This window comes from Drosophila eugracilis, unplaced genomic scaffold, assembly GCF_018153835.1.
Source record: "Drosophila eugracilis isolate 14026-0451.02 unplaced genomic scaffold, ASM1815383v1 contig_353, whole genome shotgun sequence".
Lineage (NCBI taxonomy): Eukaryota > Metazoa > Arthropoda > Insecta > Diptera > Drosophilidae > Drosophila > Drosophila eugracilis.
Genome location: NW_024573209.1, coordinates 1,593,045 through 1,619,661, shown reverse-complemented (window position 1 = coordinate 1,619,661; position 26,617 = coordinate 1,593,045). Strand labels below are relative to the sequence as shown.

General features: G+C 41.3%; 2 protein-coding genes across 2 annotated transcripts in view; both read right to left on the bottom strand.

Annotated features, from left to right (window-relative positions):
* The window catches only part of LOC108105797 (neuronal acetylcholine receptor subunit alpha-7), a 52,678-nt gene extending 29,937 nt beyond the window's left edge, over window positions 1-22,741 (bottom strand). The window contains exons 1-3 of the mRNA XM_017212529.2: window positions 22,675-22,741; window positions 21,054-21,983; window positions 489-2,061 (exon numbers count right to left, since the gene is read on the bottom strand). Of these exons, the coding sequence (XP_017068018.1) occupies window positions 489-1,389 (901 nt within the window). The 5' untranslated portion in view covers window positions 1,390-2,061; window positions 21,054-21,983; window positions 22,675-22,741. The remainder of the gene's footprint in view (window positions 1-488; window positions 2,062-21,053; window positions 21,984-22,674) is intronic.
* On the bottom strand, window positions 14,110-15,404 carry LOC108105798 (multiple epidermal growth factor-like domains protein 11). Its single transcript, XM_017212530.2, has one exon. The coding sequence runs from the start codon at window positions 15,336-15,338 to the stop codon at window positions 14,211-14,213; it is 1,128 nt and encodes a 375-aa protein (XP_017068019.2). The 5' UTR covers window positions 15,339-15,404; the 3' UTR covers window positions 14,110-14,210.
* Window positions 22,742-26,617: the final 3,876 nt, after the last annotated feature.

The window sequence follows — 26,617 nt, the reverse complement described above, 5'->3', positions numbered from 1 at the left end:
GGTCTCGTTCAGGTGAATCTCAACCAAGAGCGTTTATGCAACATGCCCTTTGAAGGGCCTCAACTGCGGCCTGCCACGCGTTAGCCACGAACAAGGACTAAGGACTTCTCAAGTGGGGGCGACGGAAGAAAAGAAAGAAAATAACCTTAGGCGCAGACGCTTCAAGTGGCATAGACTGGTCTGAGATGGCTGTTGTTGCCTCACTTGAGGCTGTCGTAAATGTCACAACTGGCAAACAACAATGACATCAACAAGGGGCAGGACAACGACAACGACAACGACAGCGACAACTCGGGCCCACAAAATATCCCACCCGTGAGTGGTTTTATGTGTCAAAGTGACAATATGTTGCCGGCGTGCATTATGTTGCCGTTGCCACCTCCGAACAATACGGCACAATGTGCAACTGTTGCACGTAATAAGGTGTTGCTGCTGTTGCTTTAGCTGATGTTGCATGCAGTCCTCGAGATAAATTGAATGGCACTCACCTTTAGCAGATAAATTCAAATATATCAATAAAAATATCCATGAGTGTTTATTAAGTCCGTTAATTATTTGCGTGCTGCTGCTGCTGTTGCTGCTGTTTTGACTGGGACTGCTCCTCAGTTGCGCCGCGAAGCTGCCTAAATAGGAAATGAAGGCGGTGGTGCTGATTGCGATCCCTCTGAGCAGGAGAACCGCTTGCTGTTGCACGTGAAGTTGCCACTGTTGCAGCGATGCCAGCAATATGTGCAGCACTTGCAACATCGAAGCCAATGTGGCCGGTGAAAGGTCATGACTCGATATCGGAATGCTGGGGTCGTTCTCAATGGTGCGACATTGCATGTAGGTGGCTGTCGGATGCAGATTGTTGTTGTTGTTGCTGTTGCTGTTGCTTATGCTGTTGCTATTGCTAGTGGTTGCTGCTGCTAATGTTGCTGCTGTTGCAGCTGCTGCTAATAATGCTGTTGCTGCCTCTGCCTCGTTTGGGGTTGCTGGTTTTCTTTTTCGTCGGCGACGCAATCTTTGTCGCTTGCGTGCACACAGTCTTATGTTTGTTGGTTGTTGGGTTGTTGCTTGATTGCCGGCAGCAATTGCTGCGGCTGTCTTTGGCGACAACATGTTGCTGCTATCTAGCTGTTCCTGCTGGTCATTGCTGCTCACGTGGGTGGCTACATCTTCCGCTCTTGGTGCTGGCTTTTGTCCTTGGCTATTGTGCTGCTTGTTTGCAATGTTGATGTGGTGTTTTGTACTTAAGCTCCTTGGTTGCAGTTGGTTGAGTTGCTGGTTTTGTCTCTTGCTGCTGCTGCTACTGCTGTTGCTATTACTGTTGCACGGGTGCGCTAATCTTACTGCCAGCCACAGCTCATCATCGTCAACTTCAGTCAGTTTCAGTTGTGCATTTTTCATAGTCTCTTTCGGTGTTGGTTGTTGCCAGCGGATATGTGGTCTGCTCTCTACTAGATTACAATAATTTAATTTTCGGACTTTTTTCGGCCTTATCCAGCTGTTGCAGCTTACATTGTCCCTTCTGCGTGGGGGCGCTGGCTTCTCTTTTGTGTTTTGTATTTTTTATGCCTGGGCTGCCCTTAATACCTACTAATCCTATGAAATTTTCACCGCCTTTTAACGTTTTCCTTTTATATCAATATGGCAAGTATATGTTTTATTGTTTGCAACATTATTATGTCTTTCTTTTGTCTTCTTATTTTCTTTACAACCCGAAGAGCGTTTTCCTATTATTTTTATGTGTTCTCTTACAATACAAGTTTATACTTAAGTTTCCTTCCTTTCCTTTCTTTTTGGGGCTTCTTTCACTTGGAGAGAACGGGAGCTTTCATGATATCATACCATCTTACAAGTTCTTAATTTGCTGTTGATGTTCCTGTTTTGCCTTTTCTCTCTCATTTGTTTGTGGTCTCCGATTTTTGTATAGTAGTTGCTATATTATTCTATATTTTCGTATTGTTTCGCTATAAATGTTGAGCTATTCAATTGTTAGTTCTTTTAATGCAATCCGTTGCAATTGTATATGGCAGTGCTTTGTAGCATTTGGTTTCTATTGAATTACTTGAATGGTATCTGTAATGAGAAAGAATAAATTTACATTAAGGCAAATATAAATGTAATTTTAAAAATATAGATTGAAATTGAAAAGCCTGAAAGCCCGTTCTTCACTTTAACTTAGACTAAGTCATGACTGTATTTGATTACAATGTTAATATAATGGATAATCTGAAGTGAATTGTCGTTAGCACAGCCTTATCCTTCCCTTTTAAGCTGCATGCATTAGGAATTTATCCTGCGGCAAATGCCATTTCAATTTGTCTGTATACAATTGCTCAAAATCAAAGCCTCTCTACCCATCTTGCTACCCGGGGCAATGGGCTACTACATATTTTGCAACAGACCACAAAGGAAACTACAACATGCACGAACTTCGATTGAAAGCGAAGAGCTCTCTAAGCAATTGGCCGAATTTCAGTTTCAATTACTCAAACTAATTAGTTTTGCTAAAACAATAAACCCTAACATTTTGCATGCTAATCACTCCCAGGAATTTGCGCAGCTGCCAGTCTAGCAAGTCCTGGTCAGGATGTGGCAGAAGATCCTGAATGGCCGAAAGGCCTACTTAATGCCAAGCACGAGTACTAAGCTGCAGTGATTCCGACATTCCCGCAGGACTCCTGGCCAACTCTCACTGGCAGTCTCAATAAATAATGCGTATGCAAAACGATAAGCACACAAGGGTCTTGGTATCCTGGCAAATGGCCGAGCAGGAATTGAAGCAGCTGCAGGATGCAAAATGCAAATGCCACAACGGGAAGCCTTCGGGCGAGGGACAGAGCGGAGAACTTACCATTCCTGACGTTGATGGACATGTGCGGTACATTTATGGCATGTCCTGTTAAGCAGGACTTTGGATTCGCCAGGAATGGACCATGGAGCTTATGCATATTTATGCCACAAGTTGCTACATTCTTCGTACAGTTTTGCATCGAAAAGTTTTTGAATATGAAAAAGACAATCAAGTTGGGAACCAAGCAATTACTTTGTCCAGACCTCTAACATACATAAGCCGTGGTTCTCTTGCCTGAAAACAGTCCAAATGTCAATTGAATTTTTTTTCTTTTGAAATGTCGACCGTTTTTGGCAGCTCTCAAAATAAAATAAAAAAATGTGACCGGCTGCCGGAGGCGAAAACAATAAATGCATAGAATAGAAATGTCAACAAACAGTCTCTCTTCTGTCAAAGTTCAGTTTTGCAACTGTCAGTGGAATTTGAATTAAAAGAAATGGAAATAGTTTTTCGTCTGGTACCAAGTGAGGGAGTTTTTCTCCTCTGACATGTAATAGGAAATATTGTTTTGCATCTAAAACGCTGTCAGGGGCACACAAACATCACAATACTGTTTCACTCTGATTGCCAGCTCTAAATATTTGCTTGGAAAAACATTCCATCTTGAAAACAATGTTCAATTTTAATGCCGAAAAGTCGGAATACCCACGTCAATTTTTTGGTCTGCTGCAAAGCTAACAAAAGATTGATATACTAAATTGAAAACTAATGGATTGCCAAAACCTTGAACTTCTGTTAGACTTACTATTGGAATAAGTAAAAATACACATTTTAAGTTTTATTTAGTATATGCTCATCTCATCTTTAAATTTAACTTATAATATAAAAAGAGTTAAAGTGACAAATACTTTTTGGGGAACTGCCGCCCATGAGCCGAAGAAATCTTTTTACAATAACAACCCGCTGTGAGCACTCAAAACAGCATTTAAACTGCAATTGAAACGTGTCCGGAAGGGAAGTGTCCAAATGGTGTGCATAAAGCGATGATTCGGGAGACAGGGGACAGCTGCTAGCGGTGGTGCGGAATTGCAACTTGCAACAGTTGGCCACGAGTTGTGGTGACATTTTATGGGTCACTTGGCTTGGGGACTCATAACAACAACAACAACAGCAAAAACTATAACAACGACGACGGCAATGCCACTCAAATATTTAGCTGGGCGATCGCAGGTGCCGGGGAAATGCCCCGAAAAGCAGGCAGCACTTTATTTCTTGGCTGCCTGCCCACTGGCAAATATTGCGCATACGAACCGTGAACAAACACTGGAAAGGTATCGGTTTTATTGCAATCGCTGTGAAATATTCGAAGAATTTTCGGTCGTCTAATCAGCTGAAGTGGCAGACCGCAGAAATTTTCTGCCATTTTCCCGCATTTGGCCACTTCACTTCAGCCAGTATTGATGTATGAAATTTTGTGAAATTTATGCGATGGTCGTCGCATAAAATGAACGACCAGCTCAGACACGAGTTCTGGGCAATGGGTTGTTATGAAGCTGGGAGGGATCTGGACGGGATGAGGGAGAATGGCAACTGTTGGCGTCGCATTGCAGATGAAACCATTTTTTCGGACTCCAGAGACTTTTCCGTTTGGCGCGTGAGCAAATTAATTTTCAGCGCACAGAGCAAAAAATTGTTTTTGCATGATGAACGGGGGGGAGGGGCAGGGCAGCGACAGCTACAGCGGCTAGAGATGGAAATGGGCAAACTGCATGGTGTAAATGATAGCCAACCCTTGGTGTGGTCGCCACTCGCCACTTCCCCTCACACAGCTGGCTCAATGAATTATGAATTCGCTTGGCAAAAAGTGGAAATTGTTATTTTTTCCCTTTTTTCATCCCGCCAGCCTGAACCTCTTTTCCCCTCGCCGCGAGTTTTCTCGGGGCTGGTTTTTATTTTGCGGCTTGGAAAAAGAATTATGTGCTGAATGTTCTTAGCCATGTTCCGAGCAGACTTTTCCTTGGCGGCTGTTATTCTTGTTGTTGTTTTAGAGTTGGCGAAACCTGGCGACAGTTTCGCAATGCTGGAAAATTAATATTTGTACAAGTGGATTTTCAGTTATATTTATCTGTTTTCCTTTTTTTTTCGGCTTTCAGCTAGCCGCGAAAAAGTTGATGACAAACTGCTGGAACTTTCGAAGGCATAAGGAGTAACTGTTCTTAAGTTGTTTCCTTTGCATGTGACAGGAATTTAGTGTCCAGTTCAGAATTCTGGTGGTTGCTTTTAAGTACTTTAATATGGAATTTATTTATGGCTAAAACTCTAGACCCTAATTACGCTGCTTTTTGATTCTTATTTGTTATACATTTTTAAACATTTTGCTCTCTAAAAATATTCGTTTGGCTGGCTACCAAGGTATGCCATAAATAAAATTAAAAGCGAAAATCAACAGAATTTTGTAAGCCCATAATGCAGAAACAATTTACACACGTCCATTGAAAGCCCACACATCTCCTTTGGTGTGTGTATTTATTATTTATGCGACTGCTACGGATGATTTATGTTCGGTTATATTTGTCGACAGGCGACACATTGAGAGAGGCAGGGAGACAACACCACTTTACATGTGTTTGGTTAAAAGTGTTTGCCGTTTTTAATGCAAATATGCGAACAACAATGGCAGCCAAAGCGTAGGCAGGGCGAGAACATTGTATGATCAACCGAAGGCAGGACCAAACATGGCCAACAAACAACCAACAAACAAACATGGCCCAGACGACAAGCAGCCGTAGCAGCAGTACAATGACAACGAAGAGCAGAAATATTCACGAGCATGTCGGTGGATATATGTACTTATGTGTGGCATGCAAAAGAGTTCGAACTGTAGGCAGCCAGCCCTCGGCCACGCCCAGTTTGGGGCTTGTCCGCCTCGAATGTAAAATATTTCCCTTGCCTGCCGCTCAAAAAATAATTTATCTGCACTTACACTGAGAACCGGAGATGCTGGCCATGCCATTATCATCATCACCATCATCATTATGATCATCGGTTAGTAGCACAAGCAAAGGCAAAAACATTGTCATTGACCGAAGTCAGAGTTCAATAGACTTAAGGCTAGAATTGAACTAGCAGCAAAAGCTGCCAATGAGGCTGGAAATGCAATTCATCACTCTAAGTTTTCCTGCCTTGAAAGGAAATTGAATTGGAATGGTAGACAGGAACGGGTGGAAGATGGGTGAAAATGCAGACAAGAATGAAATATCCCGAAAGGGAAATAATGTAAGTCAAAATGAATACAGCCCGATATGGAAAACTTAAGAAGTTATTTTACTCAAGTCTTAAAGAGATATTTCAAACCTTTTTCTAGCATTGTGGCTATTTGTATCCTTAAGATATAAACTGAGATGAAAGCCCACCCTCGGAAACATATGCTTCCAACTCATTGAGCAAAACTTTTCAAACAAAACCGAAGGAAGGAATAAACTATGCGATTTCAGAGTCTGCTTATGACCAAAAAATATGGCCAATTTAATGGGCCAGACCATATGAAGCTTATATGAACCCGACCTCGAAGACAACGTACGCCTTTTCCACTGACACATTACCGCTGGGATGAGGATAAGGTTGAGAATGAGATGGAGGTCCTAACCCTTACAACGCACCAACGCATCTCGGGCGAAACTAAAAATCATAAAAAGCAAACTTTGCTGACCAACACAATCCGAGGCACAGACACACAAGGGGAAAGACGTGAAAAGGCGAACAAAATATCATAAAGCAAGCGATTTTTTAACAATAAAATAAAAGAAAAGCACAACAAAAGGTGCGGCCCTGCCTATCTAACACCCTTTGGCCACTCCCAGCCTTGGGGAAACTGCGTTAACAACAGCACAGCTTGGCATTTAACATGGCCCATAAGACCAAATATAGAATGTCCAGGACCAAAAATAAATTACATGCCCATTATGGCCAAGAATCCGATTTTCGTAGATACACACACACTGAGCTCACGGACACACAGACAAGCCGAATGGAGAGGCGGAATGGACTTATTTCCACCCCTTTTCGAATGACCACCACTTGGCCAGAACGTGATTTACCAAATTAGTGTTGCTGCAGGTCCAAATGGCGTTGGCCGTAACCGAAATCACATAAAATATGGCTAATACAATCCTTAATAGTCAATTCGATAGCACATATACAACAACAAAAGGGTTTCACAATTGTTTCCTTCTTTTATGTTGGCTCAATCCGAAATATTTAAGCATAAGCAACTTATTCAGAGAGACATGGGTAGGCTAATACTCGCAGAGCCTGTTAGAATAGTTAAATTCCAGTTTATTCTTCTTTTGCAACTGAAGTAGTTACAATTTGGATAGTTTGCCATGATAGCAAAAGCAGAAAATTATCCACCTCAAATTTTAGGAAATTAAAATTTATTGGACACCATTAAGCCATTACCTTTATTACCCTGATATGCATACATCGGTAAAAATTAAACAAATATCGCAGAACTTAAATTTATAATTTTTTATGGCTTAAAAAATGTCAGGTGTTAATTCAATCATTGAGCAATTATATTGATAAGCAAACAAAATAAAAGCAAACTTTGAAATTAAATTAAAATAAACGCAATAAATTCTCTTCTGGGCATTAATATATACAGTCATTCATTCGGGGGTAAATACCTCCCCATGGAAATCTGAAGCCTCCCCACTTTGTTATATACACACATATTTAACAGTATTCTGTTTATGGTACAATATAAATTCGAACTAACTGCAACAATAAATAAGAATCATTTTGGGGCCGATTAACTTGGCGAACATAAGGGGGCCAAAGGCATTCCAATATAAATGTATGTAAGTGTGTCTGTGTATATATATATATATATAATTTTTTTTTTGCTGGATTAACCCTATAGGATTAACCCTAAATGTGCTGTGGCAATTATTGCCAACCGGATGATGACGACGACGTCGACTTCGACTGCAGCTGGCATTCCAACTTAATTTTTAGCGCAGACGGCAACAACTTGACCCATATTTCCAATGAGCTGACACCCGCTCACCAACACAATCTCAGCGGCACTTAAAGCTCACACACCCCTGCCCAAGCCCCATCTAACCACCCCAACACCCCACCCCACATCACATCCTATCCCACTGCACATTAACGTACTGAAAACTGAAATTTTGTCGTCGAAGCGGCAAATGAGCTGGAAGATGGTAGAAGTGGTGGGAGGGTTTAGGGGGGTCCTGCTAAATAAATATATATACACGTAAATCTATATAAATATGTTGGTGTGTGTGTGTATGGACACACAGAGAGGTTTGTTGGTAACGAAAAACGAACGCAAAAGCGAAAACCGAAAACCATTGAAATGCCCATGATGATGATAGAACGGGGGGTAGGAGGATGCTGCTTTTGCGACGGCGCAAAAATAAATTAAGTAAAAATTAATGTCACAACACAACAGCAGTAACAGCCACAGCAGCCTTAGCTTTTTTAAATTAATTTTATTAGGCAGATGTGCTGCTGCTGCTGGCTGGCTGGTAACCATTTCTTGGCCATTTCCCATGTACCTTTGCCACTCCCTATCATCAGTTTTCCTACTTGTCCTACTTGGCCACGCATAAACAAACACTTAAAGAGCATATACAGGGTGCTTCGGTTTCAAAATCAAATTAAGCGTTGCTATTCTATTCTTTCCACCTCGCCTCCTCCTCCACATAAAAAAGCCCAACTACAACTTTTCCCACCGAAGAGAACCTTTCTCTACTCTCTCTCTGCTCTGCTCTGTTATGTTCAGCTGGGAACTGTTCTCTCTTCGAGGGGAGAAAGTGCGTGTCACAGTGTGGGTGGGTAAAAGCTCTTTTTGCTAAATTTTTAGCCCTGGATGCTGCTGGAAGTTCCTTCTTATTTCGCCAGTCTCCCCGAATGTTGTTGCCGTCTTTTAGGCACGCATAGAAATTTTAATGTTAGCCTCGTGCCAGCAGAAAAATAGGAAAATTCTAGGGGAAAATCAAGGGAAAACAAGGGAGTTGGAAAGGAAATGAAAAGCTAAACGAGAGCTCTCGAGAGGAACAACCCGGCGAGAACTGCACGCAATTTAATTTTGGTTTTCATTGCTATGGCAGTTGCTCAACCGCAAAATGCATTAAGATGGAATTTCAATGATAAGTCGGCTATACTGCATGTTATTATTGCTGTAGAGCAATAATCACAGTCTGGAAAACTGGGGTAGCTACATGCAGGACGACATCAAATTAAGTCAATTAAAATCACAAAATGCCAAAGGATTTTATTACTTGTCTACCATTTTTAATGAAGAAAAATTTAGTGAAAAAAACCTTTTCATGAATCAAAATTAGTTGGATGGTAATTAAATAAATTTTATAATTTTTTTCACTATACATTGCTTCATAAATGCCTCTATCGTTTTTCATTATCTCAAAAATGTAAAAAGTTTTTCCCAGCACTATATTATGCAGTAAATAAATTTAATATCGTACTTCTTCGGGCTTTCCGCTAGAACCTTCAACCCTTAAGAATTTCATTATTAACTTTTTGAATTCCGTTCAACCCAGCAAACTGTGAAAAGCACAGAAAATACTTATAAAACGCATCTTTTGGGCTTTGATCGAAGCTTGCACGACTTAAATGCGTTTTAAATGTGGTCCGTTTTTTCCTGCAGCCGCGCCAGACTAAAACTCCATTAAAACTAATTAATGTTGCGGCGTTTAAAATAGTTGCATAGTAGGTGGAATGGCGAAGGATAGCGGATGCTTGGCTGCAGCAATATCTGCTTTGCCAGGGAGTAAATAATAATTACTAATACCGTGGCTGCAGCACGACGATGATTATAGTCTGGGCCACGGCTTGCACCGCCACTTCCACCATCACCATTGCCACCACGGGCGGTAATTCAGAGCACAAGGCAGAGCAGATTGCGTAGCACCTCCACCTCCACCACCATCTCCACCTCAGCCCACCTCCATTGGAGCTCTGAGCTGCCAGCGAGGCAATTGACCAACATTTTCAATTAATTTTTGCTCCAATAAGCAGGCGGGCTACATTGCCAGTGGAGAAGTGGGTGCGGGAGCCGACCCTCCAACCCCACCCCTTGACCTCCCATCCCCTGGAGTACCTACCGAACCACCCCACCCACCGTTTCGGCACAAACATTTACATGCCCCTCGGATGAAACTTTGCTTTGGCCTTAACGCACAGTTGAGTTATTTGAAGCGCAGCTGTTGGCCAAAGTCAACCCATGCCACAAAATGTTGCAGAAAGACTTTAGGTTTTCTTTGCAGCTTCTAAGAAATTTATCTTATAATTAACTATTAAGGTAAAAATGTTACTTTTAGACAATCAACATTATAATTTTGTATATATAAATCTTCAATTAATTAAATATCAAAATCAGTAATGCAGAAACGCACAAAAATTATATAAGTTTCTTGAGGGATTCTTGCGGCATCCATTTCGGGAACTGTACTTTCAAGGAGAACCTACGATTTACGGCTCTTAAACGAGTTTTTCCTACCTCCCCCCTTGTTATAGAACTATCAAAATAGTTGTAAATATTCTGGTAAGATATGCTTACAACCATGTACATGTACGCACCTGCAGTTTATATAAAACTCAACCAAACAAGGTGCAAGCGGTTCCATGTGCATTAACTTAAATGCTTTGCGGGCTGGGCACTTTGCTTTCAAAAAGGCAAAACTAAAATAAAATAAAAAGCTTGGAAAAATGTAGAAAGAGAAGGGGGTTCCACTATTGCTAGAGCTGAGGAGTATGTAAAAGGAGCTGGGTGAAAAATGCTTTTTCTAACATTTAGCGATTTTTTAGGTCAGTCAAGAGCGCACGAATATTTTATCATGAAAATACGAATGTACAAGCCAAATATAAATTTGTGTGTGTCAGCCAGGAGGATATAACTTTTTTTCTTTAGTTGTTAGTTCATAAAAGTCAGACACTCTCAAATATTCAGAACGGTTTATGGGAATTTCCCTTTGGAAGTTGACTGCGTTTTCAAATGCGAAACTTATTAACGTACTTCAGGATGTACATTAGAAGTACGAGTGCTACTCGCGGGCTTCTCTAATTGCAACGTCCACAAATGTTGGCCTTGCCACGGCCTGACAATAAGCAGCCTTAAAAACATGGCTTGCAGAAATTGTGAAGGGGCACAAATCGCAGAATGCAACTGAGGTGGGAAAGGGGCAACGTTTTGTGATTATTGAAATAGAGCCCTCGTCACACACACATGCACTCGTTCTGTTTCTACTCCGGTCTCTCTATCTCTCTCTGGTCGTCTCTCTTTGGTGCTTTAAATAATTTCAAAGTCTGCGTACCGCTGAGAAAAATAGGTCAACAGTGTTTTTGTTGTTGTTGTTGCTGCTGCTGTTGTTGCTGCCGTTAAACTGGGCGTGACGGTAAAAGTGGCAAGCTGAAGTTGCAAGCGCCACGCCCCTTAAGGTTCCTTCATATCCCCCGAACTGAATTTCCCGTCCCTGAAGCTTTTCGACCATAAAGTAGCTAGTCCTAAAATTCAGCCAACTTTCACATATTTCTCATTCGCTAACCGCCCACCCGTTTCCCTCATACCTTCTAATTGGGCTGCCAGTGGGCGTGGCAGGGTTGGGGCATACATTCGCACACATAAATTTCATAGGATCAACTAGTGGTTAATATTTGATGGCTGCTGTTTGCGTTTTCCCGTGCTGCAGCAACAGCAACAGCGAACTGCATCCGAGCTAAACTGCAGCGACCTACTTTCCGACAATGCATTTCTGCAGAGGCTGCAGAGCCAAAGGGGGATCTTGGATGGCTTGGGATGGGTTTTTTGGGGTGGTTGGGATTTGGGGGTGGTAAGTGTTATTCGAGGGCTGCATCAACAAGTACACACTGAATAATTTCCAGGGCTCCCGCGAGGAGCGATGCGAGGGGAAATGAGTGAGAACTCTGGTTGCTGATTCTACTTCATGTCTTCAGCCAATTGAAGTGCTGCCTCCCATAAAGAAAGTTGCAACAATAAATGTAATCCCAGGAATATCAAATTGGAAGCGTGTAGTGAAAAATTCCATTTGTCATAGAAAAATGGGTTTGAGTTCCATTAAAAGAAAAAATCCTAAAGTGATATAAATAAATTATGGGATTTAAGCAAGTAAAACTAAACGAGAAACATACAAATATTAAAAAGAAGCCACTGTTTTTTTTTCTGTCATTATAAAACAAATTTAATTTCTAAAAAATGCTGCTAAGGAACTTATTTTTTTGTTTTCCTAAAAATAAAATAAAAATAGGCCGCAACATTTTTTAATTTTTTAAAATTATTTTAACATCATGAAAAACATATATTTCATAATATTTTTTAAAGTTTACAAGTAACGAAGATAAAACTTCTAATTAATTAATATATTTTGTAAACCTTTCCATGAAAACGAGTGAGATGCCCTTAATTCGCTCTCAAGGCTTACACTTAAACAGTGACAACTTTAGCCCTAAACCGCGCCGCTCTAAAACCCTTTCCCCCTTTTTGCAGTCCTTTTTCGCTGACAAACGAACCATGAAAATGCTCTGGTAAAAACTGAAAAATTTCCGCCATCCGTGGGGCATCTTTGAGGGAAGTATTTATATAATTCGTTTATGCATTTAAAAAGTTTGTTTCCGTTTGCTAGTTCCTCAAGGTTCTAGACCAACCGTTTGCAAGCGCTCTTTTATTTTTTATATTTGCAAAGCTAAAACAATTTTTGCCAGCAACAAATAATAAATAAATAACTAAGCAGTGAAAGAGCAAACTGTGCGAAAAATAAAGGAAAAGCTAAAAATATATATATGTGTAAAAGTGAAGAGCAGGCGGAAGATAAGGCAACGGCAGAGGCGAAGGCAAAGGCAACGGCAAAAGCGAGTCCAGTTGAGTCAAGTTGAGTTGAGCCAGGCCATGTCCTTGGGCGACTTCCCACGCAAAAATATTCACCAGCAAAGGTTACCCCAACATATATATATATACACACATACACAGCACTCACACACAGATGCGAGTGAAAGCAATCAAAGAGAATGGCTGAAACAAACACCCACAAACAAATACAGATACAGATACAGATGGGAACACAAACACAGATACTCAACACACCGACAAAGAGAGAAGAAAACAACATAAAAATTAAAGAAGCTTTAATTATTCCCGTTGTTTTTGTTGCCGAGGGGGCAGATATTGGTTGTGAGCTGTGCTGTGCTCTGCTTCTTCTTGCAACATTTCGTCGTTTTTCTTAGAATTTGCACGCTTTCTACATTTACTCGTCGCTCTCACGCACTCTCTTCGCTCGCACTTTATGTACGGCGTATGTGCTCGTCTCTTTCTCGGGTCTGCTCTCCCTGTTTACCTTAAAGCTCTGCCCCACGCTCCTTTGTGCAAAACACGTATAAATGTGCAGCGATTATGGCCAAAAAGATCCTTGTGCCGCCGCCAGATACACTTCGCACGCACAGCAGGACCAAAGATACAAATAAGGATATACAAAAGCATTCGACTTTTGATGCAGATGCTTCGGCTAAATAATAAATAAACCTTAATAAAGCTTAAAAACAAACACCTCTAATTATAGAATAACAGCAAAGGCATTTAATAATTAAGCAAAAGCCAAATCTAGGATTATGCTGAAGGGGTTGTCAGAAGGCAATACAATGGCCTTTACAAAGAAAATTGTTTTCTTTTAAACTAAAAAACTTTGTAATGGTCGAAAAAATAAATATAAGTGCTATAATCTTCTTGACTAATTAAAAATGCAATCTGAATAGTTTCGACTGGAAATATAATTTCTCAAATCTGTTTGTTTATTCGACTGAGTATGTTTAGTCATTTTCATCTTTCCTTGTTGGCTGTTGAGCTGAGCACGAACGCATTTGCCTCGAATGTTTATGAATATTTTATTTACATAAGCCAGTAATAAGCATATGAGTCCATATGACTGCTAAGGGACTCACAATACGTAAGCGAGTCATAATGGAGGAGAATGTTTAACAAACTGTTTAAATTTATCAGCGAGGGGTTAGGTATCAAACTATTAAAGGCTCACAGATTGTGAATGCCTTTTAATCTGTAAAATGTCATGCTAGGATTAACGATAACATAGCATAGAACACTCTCTTATCTCTTCCCTGCTTAAGAGATTGATAATTAAAACCTAGACTGATAAAAGAGTACATAAAAAATAAAAAGATAGTGTTAAGAATCAAAGGATATCGAATTATAAAGGAAAACCTTTCAAGTGTATATCAAAAATAAAAAATAAAATTAAAAGACTTCATTCTAAGCAATATTTATTAAGTCAGTATGCTTTATTCTCAAATGAAAAATGGAATTAAAATAACAATCAAAGTTGATCTAACACAGCCCAAAGCCAAGAGTGAACTTGACCATTCACGGCACCCACTTGTCCACATCCACGGACGAATATTGGCAATCCATCTCCTTGTTAGCCACCGCGGCGCGCTCTTGACGATATCTCTTGCCACCCAGGAGACCTACAATGAGTAGGACAAATAGGAAACCACTGGCAACTCCAATAATGGGTATGGTCCATGGATTCAGTTCATCATCATCGTCGGTGGCCTCGTTTAGACCAAGTATTTGATCCAATAAAGTGCGTACACAGCGAAGTTCCCCGCTTGCTTCAGTATTTTCCTCCGCGGCATAGCCATCGGAGCAGTGACATGAGCCGGATTCTAGACATGTTTGGTGTGGACCACATCCTGTTTTCAGGCAGCCCACCTCATTGCTGTTAAATTGCTTTTCACGACACTCGCCATGGAAGAGGACATAGTTATCGGGACATTCGGTAACCGTGAAAGCAGCCGTTGAACTGGTACTCGATGATTCTGAGCTCTCCTCGGCGAGCTCTAGTTCTTCGGAGATAGATTCGGCACTGACCTCGATGCAACGTTCTTCGGCCTTGTCCCATCGATAGCCAGCGTTGCAGGAACAGCGCTCCACGTCAATGCACTTGCCGTTGGCACAGCCATTGCCAACCTGGCATACTGGGGCACAATCTCCACTCACCCCATATCCATCTGGAAGCAATTGGGTGTAGCCTTCGCGACAGGCGCAGGTATTGGGTGATACGCACTGGGCTCCAGCAGAACAAAGGGTCTGACAGATGGGCTCACAGTAGTGGCTGCCATCCTGGTGATTTCTGGCCGAGACATAGCCAGAAATACACTCGCATCGGTCTGGAGCGGCACAGCTGGCATGGGCAGGACATCCACGAGTACAGATGGGTTCACACAAACGCGATTCCACCTCCAAATAACCCGGGCAGCATTCCTTGATCAGCTGGTGGGTAACCCGCTCCTCGATCGATTCGTATTGCTCAGTGATTTTCTCCGCCTTTTTCCAGAACTTTAACTTGGATGGAGTTCTCACTATGATCCGCTCTTTGATGACCGGAACCGTTTTATGAATCGTAACATTCCTCTCGCAGTAATTATCGCGCTGGGCATTAACTGCAACGGAACCCAGCAGGAAAAACAGGGCCCAGGAGAACTTCATTTTCTGTACACGAGTAGTTTCCTTGTCCGCTCGCAACTGCAGTTGGTACACAACTGATTTTTCCCAGAACAAGAAAAGCGGAGAAGAGCTAAACTGGCCACTCAGGCAGGGAACTACGGGGAGGATCGGCAGGGAGAGAGAGAAGGCAGGCCACCAGATAGGACACAACAACATCCGCACTAGATAAAATCGCTCTCTACACTGGCAAACAAAATCTATCCGAAGTAAACGAACAAAAGTTGATTGCTTCTCTTCTTGTGATTAAGTCATGGTGTCTTTATTAATAGTAACTAAACTTATCCATTTCTCAAATAAGCTTCTTATTTTATTCTTTGTCATAAAAAGCTGGAATTCTATGGCCTTTTCGCTTGCCATCATAGTTTCCCTAAGTGTATTGATCGCCGAGGGTTGCAGCATATCTGAGCCGCTGCCAAAGGTCGCCCTCGGATTGATGAAGCCGTGGTGCCTAGCCTATGACTTTTGAACCTCCCTCCCTTCGCCGAGGCGTCCTCACTTCTCTGTCATTTTCTCTTATTATCATAATCCCAGCTTCATAAGTTGCCCGCATAAATACGGTGATAAGGCTGAATATAACATGCTATAAAAATGCAATTGTTTTCCATTGAGAATCTTTAGCGATATGACTCACAAAGAGCGGAACTAAATGGTTAGCATTATTGTATTTTTTCTTCACCACTTCCTTTACAACTAATAGGAAATCATAATCATTTTACGCCAGTACATTTTACAATATTCGCTTTGCGTGACATAACTTAAAACATGTTTTTAGGTCCCAAACAGTTTTTTCCACTTTATTCTTATCAACTGGTCCTTTTTGTTACCTGCTCATCTGGAGTTTTACCTGCACAACCTGTAATGAGTTGTGTTTTTCTTTTACTACAAAGGGGAAACTCAAAAAATTCCCAGCAGGCAAGATTTCTGGTTACAATTTATTAGACAGAAATAGTTTTCCCATGCTAATATTGGGTTTAATGGTTACGCTAGTATGTTTTAAGATATAGTTTTAGGCTCCACAGAATCTATAAAGCATTCTTAAAAATATTTTTAGATCTTACGTATAAATTGCTGTATTCATTTTCTCCTACAGCTTTGCTTTCATAATTGACCTTTCACTCAGCGCGGCCGAGCAATTATCACAATTGAAATATGATCCCTAAGCGTTTAAACGGTCACTCATTGGCTGGCTAGGATTACTGCGCTTTTTAAAATTGCAAATCAATTTGGTAGGACGAAGCACATAAATGTTTTAGGCACTTGAATAAATTCTAGGCCCCCAGGAAGCCTGACGTCATTGGACTGGCAGCATTCGCACATTTGTTACTTTTGTCACGCTCGTTTCAAGTCGGGATCTCTGGGACAATGTTTTGTTGAGCACATTCACAGTGAACCCGAAACGCCATACATACGAACGCATACGTACATACATATACGAGGATATATGGGCAGATATATAACCGAGTGTCAATGCAGGAACGGGCGGCGTATAGGGCACGTATCCTGTGCCGCAGAATGCCCCAACTTCTTCGCCCTGCGGGCTGACTTTATGGAACATATGAACGGATGAATGACAGCTGACATAGAGACAAAAGTGTGTGTGACACAGTCACATTCTAATCTAAAATAATTGAATTGAAGTCAGATTGCAACTGATGCCTTGGTCTCCGCAGCCAGTAGGAGTGTGTGCCTGTGTTTATGTATCTGTATCGTGCAGAAAAAGATACAGATACGGCACGATGAGCTGCTTTTGAGAATGTGTGCGTTTCTGGTTATCCTGGTTGCTCTGGTTGTTCTGGGTGTGCAAAGTGTAACTGTTGGATAACAGATAAAACGGCATGTGCCACTTGCCACTGACAGTCAGCCCGTATCTGTATCTTCTGCCGATGCTCTCGTATATTTTGTATCTTTTGCAGCCGCCGGTTTGCCCACATCACATATGCGAGGCGCCGCCGCCGCCTAAGATAATTAATGGTTTACTGGGTTTCGCTAACTGGATTTCGGTTTTCCATTGTCTTCGTAGAAACCGAAAACTGAAATGGAAACCATCCCCCTCGACCTCCACTTCACTTCTGGCCGAGATTTCTCACGTCGGCAAGTGCAATTAGGCTCGTGGACTAGTCAAAGTTGTGGGCGCCCCTGAATTATTGCCAAGCTTCGGCTGCGATTCGCGACTTGCTAATTGCCAGCCATAAATTTGCATTATCTCACGTAGAGGTAAACCCCCGAAAAGCGTCCAAGGAGGAAGTCAACCAAGTCTCGTCCGGTCCCTTCCGTGGAACTGTTAAATTATCTAAGTTGCTTGCTGGCGGCCCCAAAAACTTTGGCCCCAGCCCGTGTGACATCTGCTGCTCAAATGCACAGGCACGTAGCTGCCTCCGGAATCAGTTTGGGTTAAGCTGGGTGGTCCTGGGGCCTGGAGGTTGGAGGTGGTTCGTTTGCTATGGACAGTTTAACTGGCAGCATGTTAGGGCATTTCATGGCTAAGCCTCTATCCGCACCTAAGCTCCCCGATCCCCCGTTCACTCGCAGGCGAAAGTTTTGGTGGCACAAAGTTTCCAGCTCCCGAATGATACAACAATAATTTTAATTATAGATTAGCAGACAAATCCTCGAATGAGCACTAAAATTTCACAAATTATGACAGTCGAGGAGGGTTTGCCTATAACGGCGCTTACTTCTTCGTAGATGTACTCGTGCCATGTTGGGACTTTTCAGGACATATTTGGGCCGAATTAAGCCTTTCAGTTCTGATTTTTCAATCAATAAATTTGTAAGCAATAAATCCAAAGAAATTTTATGAAAATGTTTACTAATAAATTCACTAATTCCAGCTCTTTAGTAAAATAAATAATTAAATTTAACAAATTTAGTCTTAAAAAACTTATTCAGGTCATGTCTTAAATATTTTTAACCACTTAAGTCATTTCAAGGGCCTCTTCTTGCTCTTGGTCAGAGCTATTTTTAACATATTGCGAATCGTGCCCACCTTTTCCCTTTGCCAACTATCCATATCTATATTTACCAGGCTCTGCACTGGCCTAGTTACGGCTAATATTAAGTGGTCCAAGACGGAAAAAAAGCCAGAGAATTGTTAACCTTAAATCTCTTTTTCATTCGCGAAGCGAAGGTTAATAGAACAAGCGCAGAAAGCTGAGGGAGAGGTCCAACAAAAAAGTGAGCATTGTTTGTCAGCTTTTGTGCGTTGGACTTGCCAGCTGCCAGTTGGCCCCACTACTGTGACAAAAACACAAAAAAAGTAAGTAAAAAAAGTAAAAGGACACTATGAACGGGGCTGGGGGAGGACACACGTGAGAAACTTTGGAACTGGAAAAAGTGAAACTGAAAACTGCGTCGCCGGCTGTGATTAAAAAAGTAGCGACGCCATTTGTTATATCTGCACACACTTATATAGTAGGTACGAGTATATGTATATATATAATTTGGTTCATGGGCTCCTCATCTCACTTGGCTGCGGCCATTTTCATCCGCTGCAAAGTTTAAGGTCCTTCATACATAAATAAGTAGTAGGCAAAGCGGCGTCGCCTCAAAGCATGGCGGCAAACATCAGGAGCAGTAGAAGGAACAGGAGGAGCAGGGAGGAGCTGGAGGAGAAACAACTAAGCGGACATGACACCCACTAGAAGAGCGCTCTTCAAAAGCGGCCAACAACAACGACGCTCATCAACAACGGCCAAACAAGGGCGATAAAAACAAGCGCAACAAGGACTCTGAAACCCGAGACCCGGAGTCCAACATGACACATCGTCATCATACACGAGCGCCACGTAACAGTCGCGACTGCGACTTCTACTGCCGAGATCCTGACAACGCCTATGTCCTATGTGTATGTGTGTGTGTGTATGTGCTGGTGTGCTGGTGAGTGGGCGGCGGAGAGGCTGTAGGCTGGATGTCCTTTGAGCAGTCACTGTGGCAGTGTGGCAGTCAGTCAGGGCTGCTGGCACATAATTAAGGACATCGTCGGCAAACGCAAGAGGCAAGGAGGAGGGCAGCGCGAAGTGAATTACGTTCGGGGATACTCTTTCTGAATGGCACTGGTCCAAGGACAATAGATTTGCGGTTTTCACTTTCATAGCTATATGTATCTCTGCCAAATTGAATTTTAAAGAAAACAGGAACATTGCCAAATAAAATTTGATATCTAAAATGCAATCTGCTTTCATAAAATAATGAAAATTTGCTAACTCCGAGTTATGGATTTGGTTTAAACTTTATTTATACAACAAATTGCCAATTTAGACTTTCATTTATGAAATGTATTTTAGAGAAGCAGCTCTGTATTAATTTTAAAAGTTTAAAACAACATTGTTTTCAATCGAACAATTTGTTTAAAGTATTTCGCTAGGCTTTTCGTACAAAGTTATTTGTATTTCCAGGGTATAAACCCGCTCTGTACACTTTAACAGCTGCACTTTTCATCTCACTGCCCTGCTGTTTGCATTCGGATTTGCTGACGGGTGTGAGCGTGTTGAGGGGGGCTGTGCTGGGTGCTGGAGTCTGCATGAATGAATGATGAACGAAATGGCTAAAGATGCTGCCTGAATCTGAGAATCAGCCTGAGCCTGGACCAGAATGGGTCTGGGTCTAGGCTGTAGCGCCAAAGATAAAGCCTCAAATGGGCATAATGAGCGTAAGGAGGCGGCAAAGCCGAAAGTGCTCTTGGGCGCTGCCAGTTCGGGACAATGCAGCGCGAATTGTGTCATATTATTAATGAAAAAGAGCCGGGCCAAAATGAGCAGCAGCTAGTGCAAAAGATGAAAACAAAACAGGAAGCCGGAGCACTTTTAATATGCAACAGTAGTCCCCACCAAATATTTCTATCTGTGTGTGCCTCTGTGTGTATGCGTATTTGCGGGCGCGTGTGTGTGCTTTCCGAAATGAAAATGAAAATCAAGCGAAAGCCCAAAAACCACGGCACCAGAGCAAATAAACCGACGACGGAGCGAGCGTCAAGTTATTTATTTGGCAATTGTGCGCTGCTTTTTATTGTCCTCCGAGTGGCTGCTGCTCTGTTTGCTTTTGGGCATTGCTCCGGAACACCCTAGCAAAAGTAACCTACCTACACCCACGCACAGCCCACCAGCCTCCCAGGTCCCACCCCGTCATCCGGCCACCACCCACTTACTGCCAGCTGGGTATTTGAATGTGGCTGTGTGGTCGTCGAAAGGTCAATGGAACAATTTTAAAATGCTTGCCAGAGATGTGAAACAAAAAAGCAAATCAAGTCCAATTTGGAAGCATAGGGGGAAAGTCCGGAGGAGCTTGGCGAAAACTGAAATAATGCCTGCGGTTATGGCGTTAGGTATACGAACGGTCTCTGTGATTATGGCGTATTTTAAGGGCGTGAATCCAAAATATGGCTCGGCATTTTCCCAGCAAGTCTCAGCAGAACATTACATCAAAAACAAAGAATACAGGCAGTACTAGAAAGGCAGGAATACTGGGTACCAGCTACTGCCCTGTTACTTTGAATATTTCTTATTGAAACAAGCTTCTGCTACTTGTTTCCCACAAACCACTAAGGACATAACTTCATTAGGAACTTAAAAAACTTATTTTATCAACAACTACAGATATTAGTTCAAAGTTAAGTCTTGTTGTTTTTTAAGAATAAATGATATGCTTTTAACACCGATTACTAAATAAACTAAAAACGTTAGATGTTCAGAGTTAACTTACCTTTTTCCCCTTCTCCATTTGTCATGCAATCAAAATACTTTCCAATTGGCATTTAAGGATTGAGCTGATCGTGTTGAATAATTGTCTGTAGAATTATTCCTTTTAGTGATTTTTGTAATAAACTTGCTTAGTTTTGCTGGCTTATTGTTATATTTATTTCAAACTTTTTATCAAATTTGTCTCCCAGAAATTGTCGTTTGATAAGTAATGATGTTAATGCAATTAATTTTAGTTCAATAACGATTATTATTTAGTTAGATGCGATTATTGAAATATGCGTATGTATGTATCGAATTAAATCGAATAATTCAATTTCAGTAAATCGAAGATTTTCAAGGACTTTCCGAATTAATTCTTCAGCCAATTGAGCTGTGGTTGGGCTGTCCTTTTGCTTTAACTTACTATTATTAAAAATTTCTTTGCTTTCAATCTTGTGCGCGTTTCAGTTGCTTATCGAGAATTTAAACATCATTGACGAAATGAGTTTTCTATATATAGAATACTTCTTTGTTTTTCTTTGAGTCTGTATGGATATTAAAATTGTTTTGAATTTTGGTATGTATGCATTTTTATGTTTAATGACATTAATAATATTTACAACTGGCTTAAAATGTTTACTCTTGCGTTTTCCATTACCATTATTAAGTTAATATTATTTTCCGTTTGTTTTGTCTTTTTTATAATTACAAAATTGCTTTAATCGTGGTTTAATTCGATTTATTTAGTTCAGCGATTATTTACTTTCACGTTTTTTGTTTTTATTTTCGCAACCTTAAGAACTTTATAATTGCATTTCTCTTGCGAATTTCACTCAACCAAATTAAATATTGCTTAGTTTAATGTTTTTGTATGTATGAAGTTTTATATTGATTTAGTCAGTTATCCGGTTTTAGTTCTGACATCCATGGCATATGTTATGCGTGTCGACGGCTATAAAGTGGAGAAGAATAACATTTAATTTAGTTAATGAAATTAATCATATATTATTCAATGAGCAATAATCACGAGTTTCTCACTTGTTGATAATGGCCCAGAATATCATATCATTCGGTTTTATACATTCGCACCGCCCCCTCCCCACAGCCAGCTGCCACCCACACAATGTGAACATAAAAGTAACCATTGCCATTTATTTTTTGGCACCTGTTATACAGACACACGCACATATGTAAATGAGGGACAAAGAGCGAGCATGGACGAAAGAGAGCGAGAGAGTTGCACTTGACATGTATCTGAAAGATACTTTCCATTTTGAATATTGATGACTTGATGGTCAATTAGCGATTCGCATTCATGCTTCCTTCACAGGATTCGAAAGTAATAGAAACGACAAAATCGGTGGCATAAAAATATATAAAAATAAAATAGAAGAGACAGGAAGGATGTATGAAAATATGTGTACAGCTATAAAGTGAATGATAATGGTTAAACCGATGCCGATGATGATGGAATTTTCACAAACACACAAGCACACACACCAGCACACACCGAGCTCTGGGCAAGAAAGGGACGGACGAAAAGAGAGCAAAAAGGATACTTAAGAAGATAATGTTTTTTTTTTGCTGGCTCCAGAATATCAAGAGCATACTATATAGATTCCTAAACTGTTAAATGGGTTTACCTGCTGGAATTGTTGTGTATATATATTTTTACTATTTTATTTTGCAGGCCGTGTGTGAGTGTGGGCCACACTTGTATTAGTATATAAGATATATAGTATTGTTGTGCACACACACATACACAAACACAGTGGCAGGGGCACGCACAGAGTCACACACTCACACAGACAGACGCGCGCGCACCGTTAGCGACAGACAACAGGCATAACACACATAGGCACACGCACACGAAGACGCACACACACCCGGAGAGGGACGCACGGAGTTACGGATACGGATGCGGACACAGACCACGGGCAACGCGACAGGGCTCTCCGGCTCCGATGGTGCCACTCTCAACCGCTCCACCGCTCAACCGTCCAACCGTTCAATCGTTCAATCGCTCAATCGCTCAGCCGCTGTGCATGGAGGCAAAAGGCAACTGACAGCACAACCCGAAACCGGAACACCAACTGAGCCCGATGCCTGTGCAGCATTGCCAGCCAGGCGGCGCTGGAAATCGTCCTTTGCTGCAGAAGCAGAGTCCATTGGAGGAGCCGAGCGCACGAGAACAACGAGCCAAAGCTTCGGCATCCCACGACACATCATTGTGCAGAAATTCGAAATCCGAGCGCTGCTTGGGGATGCGATGCCGATGTGAAAGCTGGAACATTTACACATACATGCATATACATATATATGTCACGAGTCCTTGCCAGCCGACAGGACTCGTGACTCCATGGAGCCTGGAAAGCATTCGCAGCGAGTGCGTGAGTATGTGTGGCTCTAACAGCAGCTTTCAAGCTCTTCCTGGAAAGCTTTTTTCGGAGGCTGTAAGAGAGCGCCAGGAGATGCGCACTCTCTGCGCTGGTGTTAGTTACCCCTCCTGCGTATACAGGGTGCGGGGCACTCCTGTCGATGCCCATTGGGATGGTGGTTGTGCGTGGTCAACTCAAGATGTTTGGAAATTTACAAAAACAAAAAAATATTAAATTTACAACAAAGCGTTGTTAAGGCTGAAATAATAATAAGGTTAATTATAAACTATTTATTTACTAATCAAATTTTTAGCTAATATATCTTTAATTTTACTTGTTTCTTAAAACATTTATTTATTTATTTCCAATTTTATTTTAAACAAATAATTTATGCCTTTTTACAAATTTAATTTTTTTTTGTTTCTGATATTATAAATAAATTATAGATTTCGCATGTCGCTTAATGTTAAAATATTATGTTTAAATATCTTCAGAAATAATATAATATTTACATAAATTCTATTCTTTTTTATATCCCTTAAACCCATTAGACCAAAAACAAGCACGCCTCCATTTCTCCAACTTTCTGACATTCTAGCTAACTTGACCTACTGCTGCCGATTCTCACCTTCATCAATTCAATCGAAACTAATTTGAAAGTCTTGCGAATACACGAAACACATTCATTCATACACGCAATGTCAAATACACGATACAAGAGCTTACACCCACACCATTGCGAGATTACACGGACACACGAACACGCTGACGTGCACCCATACCGACGCAGGATGCGTAGGTCCAGGAGCCAAAAATGATTTATGACCCCACAAAAAAATTAATTTAAAGTAAGTTCGTATGAATGAAAAATGGCTTTTACAAACGCAAAACTACAGGGCTCCCGCAGAGCGAGAAAATGAGAGCTAAATAGGGAAAGCTGAGAGAAGGATGCTGCAAAAAATACTTTCTCTTTTGACCTAAACACTTGTGGGCAGCTTTCTCTTAAGAACCTCTCCAGCCGAGCTTTAAGCTCTTCGGAGCCTTCCATTGCAGTTATCCCTGTTTTGCCTTCCAGTGGCTCTAAAACCTTTTCGGCTACCGCACCCGAAAGCAAAGTGAACGAAGGACACAGGAGGCACAGGACCTGCTCGGGTTTCTCTGCTCTCATTTTTTTCCCACTTCTGCCAACGGTTGGTATCCATGAATGAAGGCTGCTGATAATGCCAGCACTTGCGCCGAGAACGCAACAAAGTGCAGATGGGCTGTGCCCGAAGCATATGCATCCGCTCCACTTACCCGCCCCTGCCGCACCCTAAAACGAAGTAAGAGGATCTTGCATCAAATACTTGCAGCGCATGTCACACTGGTTTTTTTTACATTTTTAATTATTTTTAGCTTAGCTTACGTATACATAACATTTATTCGGTTTTGTTGCATTCTTTCAGGCAGTTAGTTAAATTACTTCGTTGCCTCTAGTTTTGGGTAATCTGCATATACTTTTCTTGATTATAATTTAAATTTTATTTATTTTATGATTTTTAATGCCATTTTTTATACGTGAACTTCCAATTTTAAAATAATCCATACATTTTCCTCCTTTATTCTAAATTTAAATGTAAATGCTCTAAGAAAATACCAAGCTAATTGAACCTGATTACTTCCGATTAGTTTCCACACTATAATTGAATGAAAAATGCTAACTAGAGTTCCAGCTAATTAATTTTCTCTCTCTATCCCCAACTCATTCCGGCTCAGTTCTCAGTCGGTGGCTTTCAGCCATTGTTGCTGGCATTTGTCGCGGGCTCTTTCAATTGCTTCATTTTTATCACAAACAAAAACACACACTTGCTCGTTTCTTGTGGCTGTGTCAACCACCGCCATCTAAGTGGCCTGCTCCAGTATCCCTGTGTGCATGTGTATTCGTATCTGTAGATGTATTTGTTTCTGTATGCGGTGCTGTGGCTATATCCTTGCTCCTCCTTTTTGGCCCGGTCCACATTGCTTTGTTTGTGCGGATTTTATTTAATTTGCTTGGCACTTTGTTTGCCTGCCTGTTGGCTTATTTGTTTTGATTTTTCATGCTTCGTGTTTTCGCTGGCGTTTTGGGTTTTCCCTCAGTTTATTGTTTGCTGCTTATTTTCAGTTGTCTTAACCTTTGCCTTGGCTGAATGATTGTCAGAATATTTGTTAGTGATTCCATTGCATGAGCAAGATATCACACCGTAATTGAATAGTTAACTCTCTGAATGGGCTAAGTGCTTTAAGTGCATTTTCCGAATTTAATATTTGCCGAAACCAACTCGCGCCAATCAATCGCCCCAAAGTTGACCCATTTCACCACTGTCCGTTCCATGCAAAACCAATGTCCATTTGCTTTGGTCAAACCCCACCAATCCCTTTAGATGTCCGCTCCCACTTGGCAGCCCTGCTCAAATATTAATTCATATCAAGGTTTTGGCATTCATTTTCAATCCAACGCTGCCGCCACACAGCCACCATCAAACACCCGCAAATCTCTTTTCCCTTGGCCCAGTTCCGTTCGGTTGGGATCGTGTAATGAAATTTAAGCAGAATTGTAAACAAACTTGTGCAATAAAATCAACAAACCGCAAATAAACTGCAATTTAGAGCGGAGACTACGGAAAAGCTGAGAATGAGCAAAGCATAGCAAGGCTTTTTATTTTAAAAGTAAGGCATCTGGCTGATTTCACGACCCATTTGCAAGACACTATTTTGCACTGAGCTTGCAGCAAGTGAAACCAGACTGCAATTCGTGGCGCAGAAAGAAAGTGGAAAAATAAAGAAACAAAAAAACGGCGAAAAAATGGAAAGGATGGGAATTTCATTCGAGCAGGACTTTCACAAGGCCGCACAGGAACTGCATTTTGAGGCTTTGGCCAAATTGACAGTTCCTGGGAATTTGCCGTGACACTCAATTGTTTCAATTTGCTGATCTGATTTTTCGATAATTTATGCAGCTTGATTTCGTTTCTCACTTTCTGCTTATTCACTTTTGCAATTGATTTCGTGACTGTCAAATGAATTGTCGCCGGGCGGACAATTTCCCTCCCAGTTTTCGGCACTCGGCTCTTAACCGAAATCTGTGTCGAGGACATCGACACTTAAAAATAGTTCAGCCAATTATTGGGGAATTTAACTTGCTTGCTTGATGCCTGGAGTTAATTGAAGAAGGAGAAGATTGCCAAAT